The sequence below is a fragment of the Scomber japonicus genome, chromosome 9, assembly GCF_027409825.1.
Source record: "Scomber japonicus isolate fScoJap1 chromosome 9, fScoJap1.pri, whole genome shotgun sequence".
NCBI lineage: Eukaryota > Metazoa > Chordata > Actinopteri > Scombriformes > Scombridae > Scomber > Scomber japonicus.
The window spans coordinates 14,899,393-14,907,133 of NC_070586.1; the positions used below are offsets into that span (position 1 = coordinate 14,899,393).

Here is a 7,741-nt window from a genome sequence, read left to right on the forward strand (position 1 = left end):
TTAGCAGGTAATTTATAAGACTGCAGTTAGCAATGATGATCTGCATTACATTAAGAGGTGGTTTCATATTATGTCCAAGGTGCCTCTGAATATAATATGATCCATAACAACACCACCACTAACCACATAATCAACTTTAGAGTTGAATCAACACATCTCTGGCAACTAAGTTCAATGATGACTTAACTCAGTTATTAGGTGACTCCATATCAAATCTTTAGACCAAAGCATTGCTGTAGTCACTTAAATTACAGAACACAACTCAAACAAAATATCACATTATAAAGAATTTATTGCAGGCAAACAATACTATAAATAATAATATGTACAAACTATAAAACAACATTCCTTTTTATGGGTTCCATGGATTGCTGGTTAACAGTCTTTCAGTCTTATGCAGGTGATTTGCAGTACCAGGCAAACGTTTGGACAGAATTTATCATTCAAAGCGAATGGGAAGGTGTGCCCAAACGTTTGACTGGTACTATACATCACGCTGACTGTTGCAAACTGCAAGATGTGTAGATATTTAAAGCTACATTCAGGAAATAAACGGGATTTAGATGCACTGCATTCTCAGAATTTTGAGTCATTACTATAACCCTCTAAAGGAATTAAATAATATCTTCTGTCTATATTCACATATTCCAGTTGGTGTTTTGTGCTATAATGCTCCTTATAAACGGCACAGTATTTCAGAGTTCTTGAACTTGAGTGAACTAAAACCAGAGAAGCAAATAGCTTTGTGGTTATAGTGTTAAATATTGGCAACCAGACAAGAGACAGAGTTTGACAACAGTGGAGCTTGAGTCTGTATATGCACTGTATGCTACTACTACAGCCAACCCCCCCACCCCCCCCCCATCCTCCCCATCTACAGAGCATTGTACATTAAGATTACGCATCTCCGACAATGATTTAAGTCTGCTGGCCGGCACTTTATGCATGGGGCATTAATTAGTATTTAACAAATTATTCACACATTTTATGAAACTTTCTGCCATTTCGGAAAATAACTTCACAGCAATAAATCCACACAGCACACTATTTCCCTCTTGGCATTTACTTTAGGCGCAAAGAAAAAAAAGTTCCCAAAGAATTTAAAAACAACAAAGAGAGAACTTCCAAGTCCAAAGAAAATCTTAATACCTTAACATTTCGAACAATTATCCAACTGATTGTCCCCATTTGCTAATCAACACTGACCAAAGAAAAGTGTCAGGAGTGCAACTATGAACAGCGTTTCTTGTTAAAATGCTTCTTTGCAGTAAAATAAAAGTTTGAACCTATCTGATACTAGTTTCCTTTGCTTTTCAACATTCCAGCAAGTTGAGTGGGAAGTACTGTATGTGCCTGTTAAGTCTGACAGATTCACACTCTCACGTCATTGTTGTCGTTTTCTCTCTGATTCTAAACAAAAATTCTCAAATGCTTCTTCTATCTCAGGATCCATCTCATCTTCAAAGTCGTACCTGTGGACACAAGAAATGGAGGGATTCAGAATTTAATTTTTCAGAATTTTAAGACAGATGTGTCCTGAGTGTTGTGATGGTTTGTCTGACAAAATATAACAGACGCACAAAAACACAAGCACGCAGACACACACACACAGTTCTGAGAGAGAGAGGATAGGCGTGAGCTTAGCTCTCTTTCACACTCAACTGCTGACTAAACTGAAACAGAGGCCCTGGTCGACCCTGTTGCATTGTGGGCCAGTCAAACACATTCGCCAAGCTCAGGGGCCCACAAGTCAATGTAAGTGATACGACCTGTGTGAAGCCGCTATCCAGTCACATGACCAAAAATGTGCCAGCACGGTGGCACTGTTGAACCTCTAATGGTTGAGGTTGAAATAATGCCATGAGTTGATGATGAAAAACCCAGACAATAAGTGCAGCACCCGCGTGTTTGTACAGAATCAGTAATGTATTGCAGTAATTCTCATTTGCAATCTGCAGTGAGAGCGCTGAAATTATTCATGTGACTACATGTTGAGTATGTGCCCAATATGAATACATGTGTAAGACACACAATTCAAGAGACAGAAACATTCAGCTATTCTGTCAATCAAGGAAGAGAATTGATTATAATATTATGTGCATGTCATGTATAGATTTTTTTATATGCCAACAGAGCCAGTTTTAAGTAAGCAAGGAAAATGTAATGGCTGGTCAGTGCCATGTGGTTCATTGTGGTTCATTCAGGTCACCTGAGGCAGCGCTGAATGAACAGAGCAGGTGGAGAAAATGAACTGCCTAAACTAACTGAGGTTCACTGTAGCTGCATGCTTAGCATTTTAGGTTATACAGCTAACCTAAAGGAAAGGTATTCTGAATATATACCTGACAAGTACTAGATGTAGTAGTTATAATCATTGAGTTGTATTCATAGAAATAAGCATCAACCCAAGGTTGCCCAGTGAAGTAGGTGGCGGTCTATATTACTTCACATCTTCAGTGAGTACTTACTCTTCATTTCCATTGTCTCCACAAGTATCATGGAAATAGTCCTGCCTGTCCAAGATCTCTTGGTATTTCTCAGCATATTCTGTAAAAGCAGTGAGAGGCAAACATTCAGTTGAAAATATTTCTCAGCTGCCCTTTTTCAGTTACTTGGCTGATGAGTGTCACCAGGGCGAGTTCAGCAGAAAAATGTGTATTTATAACAAAATTGTTTCTTTCTAAACAAATACAACCTGCTGCTCGTGTCTAAAATATGAATGTAGAATGTATAGAAACTTCAACGACTTATGACAGCATTTTGTTATGTGTAGCATCAATTTGTACATATGAGCATCATCAAAACAAAAATAAATAGTTCTTTAGTTTGTGGAAAACAAAATTATTAAATATACTTAACTTTTATTAAATTTACTACATGTCTTTCATGTCAGTATAAATTCTGTTTGCATCAAGCTCTATGTTGTAATTTTATATCAAATTACAGAGTGTATTTCTTGTATATTGTACAGAATCAGCAACATTTACACATCACAATTGAGAGGTGAATTTGTATCAATTTTAACTAGGCATAAAAAGCACACATTTCAAAAACAACATTACATAATCACCACAACCAAAAAACATGGTTTATTATTATTTCATTCTTTTAAGTTATAAAACCAGAGTTTAATATACTAATAAACATTAAATAGATTTATTTTACTCTGTTAATTTTTAATGAACAAGGCAAGACCTGAACTATCCTACCTCTCTGCACCTGAACCAGTCACTGACTTAACAGTAGAACAGATCTGCTTGTCTGGAAGAACGTAAAGCCCATGTTGCCCCCTCCTGATCTATAATGAATATGTTTACGTTTCCTTACCGGGGTCAGCTGCAGTAAACGGTGTCCCATCTTCTGTGTAGAATGTAGGTTCATTCTGTGAGGAAAAAAACACGATACCAAACTGAAATACACAGACTGTAAACTGTAGAATGAAAAAAAGTATGTAAGGAACATCTGACACACACCATAAAGTAGTTGGGGTCATTTTCTGGTGTAGCATTACTGGCCGCTGAAGCACGAACTCTGCCCCAGTCACTGGATCTTAGCTCTACTAGTTTCAGAAGCATTTGTCGGACATCTCTGAAGAGGAAAACATACTCATCAAAAAGTTATACACAGGGTATTCATTCCAGTCTGAACTGTCCTTGTTTGTGTCACTTCAGCCTTTAGTTGAATTTAAGGCTGACTTATGTTTATGGTGCTGTGTGTTAAAAGGCAAAAACTCTACAACAAACCTCTAAATCTGTGAATTTATACATCATGTGGACAAATGATCTCTCTTTATCAAAGATGATCTACTCTACTGAATTATTGACTTCAACACTGGCACCTCAGACACACATGATCAATGATTACAACTATGTTTGCAGACACTTCTGAAAATGTATAAACTGAGTAGCAGTTGCACACAACAGAGCCATACAGATATGCACACACCTACTGCAAGTGGCATCTAGTAGAATTTTCTCTATTGTTTGGATGATTTCTTCCATATGTGGTTTTCCACTTTCTTTCCATGTATCATCCAGGACAGAACCTGTCAGCTGCAAAGAAAACACATGTACTTATTATGGTTCTAATCAATACAACTTGCTGCAAACATTTACACACACATATATCCAAATGAGATGTGGCACCTTAAGCAGTTTCACAGCACAGATGAGGTTTGCATCCACAGGATTAGAGAGCAGACTTTTCATCAGGTCTTTCAGAGCATCAAGGAGGACATTAGCTCGATTTGGAGGTCCATTTTTACTCTTTATCTAAACAAACAAAGAAATAATAGTCATTGAAAAGGTTGAATACACATTGGGGAGTGTTCTAACGCTGGTGACTTTTCCCTAGATCTACAACATATACATGTAGTCGGTCCGGCAAGTCTGCTAGGAAAATTGGCGAAGTGAGGTCCTAATGAAGACATAATGATGTGCCTTTGTTTTGTTTGTGTACTATAAAAAAAAAACAAAAAAAACAACAACATTTGTAATGACATCTTAATACTGCCTACAAGAAAACTTGACACACATCAGGACACCAGGCAAGTGAGAGGGACCTCTTACCTCCAGGTGAAGATAGAGCTCTCCCAGAAAGAGCACAAAGGAGTGAAATTTCTTCTGAGTGTCAGTGTCTCCTCGGACCGCTGCATCCCTCTGTTCAAATTCTTGTCGACATCTAAAACAGACGCCATTCTTCCGTTTAATGGCAATTTGACTGAACGATGATAGTTAAAGCTGATTTACATATTGACCTTATTATTTGTCTCCCAAAAGCTTGTCAGTTTGTACCACTACAGATGTTTACTCTACTACAGCTTATACCTTATGTTCTAATTAAAAAACAAACAAATAAAACATTTACTGTCATTCTTTTTTAACAAATTGTGTTGATTGTCATAAGATGTTGTTTAACCCCGATATGAAAATACAAGACATTTTTTATGAATGCAGAAATAAAAATCACCTTTTCAGGAGCAGCTGGCGAAAGTTACCACTTGGTGGGCTGACAATAAGGTGATGGGACAGGTAGTTACAGAGCCTGGCACCAGTGTAAGAGAAGTTAGGAATGGCGGTGGACTGCAATGAAAAGGACATTTCACACTCAGTGGTGTACATTAATCTACTCAAATCTATCCTAATATATACAGTATGTAGACTATTATGTATTCTTCCTGAAACATGAACACACAAAGGGCAAAATGAGGACTGAATGTGTGTGTCCATTACCTCTGTGTAGATCAGCTCCACCAGCTCCTGCAACAGCTCTTCAGTGGTAACCCAAGAATTGAATATACCAGTTATGTATTCGACATCCGACTCAAAGGACCCGGGCGAGGAGCTCAGGTGGGCGAGGAATTCTGTGACCGTAGAAGCCAAGGAAGGTTCACTGTAATCGCTTTCATAGTCATCGTAACTGGGATCCTACAAAAATCACAATAAAAACATGAAAAACACTTTGCATAACCTATTAAAACTGAATATGACTCCTACTTGTTTAAAATACTTCAAGAAAAAGAGTAGTAGTGTCAGGATAAATGATGTGATTGTGTAAAATGTCTCTTACTTCATACAGGTTAATTCCGGAGGGGACAAACTCTGCAGCGGTAGCTGAAAGCTTCGATGTCTTGACCAAGGAATCCACATCATTAGATCCTCTGGAGACTGAAGCATTGTTGGCATTTGCACTTTGTTGTGGTTTGTTCTGTCTTTTACAATCTGAAACAGGAAGAAGAAACATGTCCTCAGTTTTTGTCATTTGCGATGCCACTCTTCCCTCACGGATAAAGCGTGTGATATTCGATATTACTATTTTTGTCCACTATTTATTCACAAACGCAGAACATATTTTATTCTTAATAAAGGCTGAGTAGTTTCCTAAAACAGTTTGGCTCTGTAGTTTTTAGTGAACTCAAACAGGAATGAATAGTGCTTTTGTTGGGGCCTATTTTCAGCCACAGATTTGGTGTGCTAATGAGTATTTACAGCAGCAGGGCGATGTGTTTGGGATAGACTCAAAATAAAGTACAGTGTCTATGCTGAGTCTAATGAAGCAACATGTCACTCTAAATAGTTATGGGGTAAATAATGAGATTATGGCACAGAATACTTGGGTATATCTGGCTTTGAATACTTATAAATCTGATAAGTTTGATCTTTCATGAGATATGTTGGACAGTATGAATAAATATATAGACTTACATTATCAGACTGCAGGGGCAGCTAAAGGACAGTACCCAGCAACATGGTGGAGAAATTTGTGTGGTTAGTTGGCTGTCATCCCAGAAATTAGTACCATGCTGGCTATGGGACCAGCAAGATACCAATGTCCAACAATTCCCACTCACACTGACTGACAATGATGTGGTTTTGTAAGAGTTTTAACATCTATATTTACCTTTAACAGCATTCACAGGTTGCATTAAGTGACATAGTAATATGTGTATACCATAATCATCACCCTCCTACCCTTAATCCTCAGTCTCAGCTCCATGATCAGATTTAGAGATGAAACCTGAACTAGGGTTAGCTCTACAAACGAAGTGTAAACTGGGTTTAGACAGCCATAACTGTGGCACCAAACTAGTTAACTATGTGACATATGAGTGGGAGCTTTATTTAGATGCTGCGTTACCTCACATGAAATAATAATAATCCAACAGGTGCATGTCGCAGCGCCAAAAATGATGATACGGTTAGCTTCTGTTACTGGTATTTAGCATCTGGCTAGCTAACATTACTGACAAAAAAAATCTGCTCAAGAGGTTTAAAGGAGAGGAAATATTGTGTCCACTTTTAAATGGAGGCAGGAACAAGCTCTGGCCTTCAGTAAACCGTGCCAAGCAAGCGCAATTTGCAGGAAAGTGAATCTGAAAGTGGCTAATAGCTAAGTTAGCTCCCTAATGTTACCTCCGCCGGAGCCGATCATGTCGCTGATGTTGTTCTCAGAGAAAGGCGGAGATGTCCTCGGCTGTCTCAATGGTTCCCTTTGGTTAAAAAGCGTGGTTTTGGAGTCCCCGTCCCCGGAGGCAGCCAGAAGCCCCGGGTCCGCTGGGTGGTTGCGGGATCTCCCTGCTCCAGGAGCTCGGTCGAAATTGTCGTTCATGACTGCTCGTGTTGTCAGCTCTGACTCTCAAAGCAGCATCTGAAAAATGGTAAAAATAAATCCTGCTCACGGTGCACGAGTTCTTCCAGTTTTGCTAAAAGAGAGAGGGGGGGGATTGTTTGTGTTTTATCACAGCAACAACAAAAAAACACGCCCTATCTGTCTTTCATGTTGGCTTTCTCTCGATCGGGCGAGTATACACACAACTTTTTTTTTTTTTTTTTTTTTTGGCTACTTCCTCTAACAACAAACTCGCTGTCATTGATTATCATGGATGTGTTGAGATCAAGGTGAGGCTGTCTCCCTCTAGTGGAACGGAGTAGAAAGTTCAGATTTAAAGTGTGCAGATTGCAGTGGTTCAAAGTACATTTATGTCTTTAAGTACAATTGAAGTACTTTGCTTTATTATTTATATTTTATGCTACTTTACACTTCCACTCCACAACATTTCAGAGTCAAATATCATACTCTCTACACCACTACATTTACACTATTATTGACATAATGGATAATATAACAAGCTTTTAAAATACAACACATTGTTAAAGATTAAACCAGTGGTTTACAAACTATTTGACTTTTGATATTTTACAGGAATCAGTGTGTAGTCAGATTCACATTTCAGATTGAGTTA

General features: G+C 38.3%; 1 protein-coding gene across 1 annotated transcript; it reads right to left on the reverse strand.

Annotated features, from left to right (window-relative positions):
- Positions 1-274: 274 nt before the first annotated feature.
- paip1 (poly(A) binding protein interacting protein 1) lies at positions 275-7,303 on the reverse strand. Its single transcript, XM_053324698.1, has 11 exons — positions 6,912-7,303; positions 5,569-5,720; positions 5,232-5,426; positions 4,969-5,081; positions 4,569-4,680; positions 4,146-4,271; positions 3,946-4,052; positions 3,474-3,588; positions 3,328-3,382; positions 2,469-2,547; positions 275-1,472 (listed from the first exon to the last, which is right to left on the reverse strand). Exons 1-11 carry the CDS (start codon positions 7,105-7,107, stop codon positions 1,385-1,387), a joined length of 1,338 nt encoding a protein of 445 aa, XP_053180673.1. The 5' UTR covers positions 7,108-7,303; the 3' UTR covers positions 275-1,384.
- Positions 7,304-7,741: the final 438 nt, after the last annotated feature.

Coding starts and splice junctions, on each gene's coding strand:
- paip1 (XM_053324698.1), bottom strand. CDS start 7,107: ATGAACGACAATTTCGACCGAGCTCCTGGAGCAGGGAGATCCCGCAAC. Junction 5,721..6,911: donor CATGATCGGCTCCGGCGGAG/GTAACATTAGGG, acceptor TTCCTGTTTCAG/ATTGTAAAAGACAGAACAAA. Junction 4,053..4,145: donor GTGCTGTGAAACTGCTTAAG/GTGCCACATCTC, acceptor TTTTCTTTGCAG/CTGACAGGTTCTGTCCTGGA.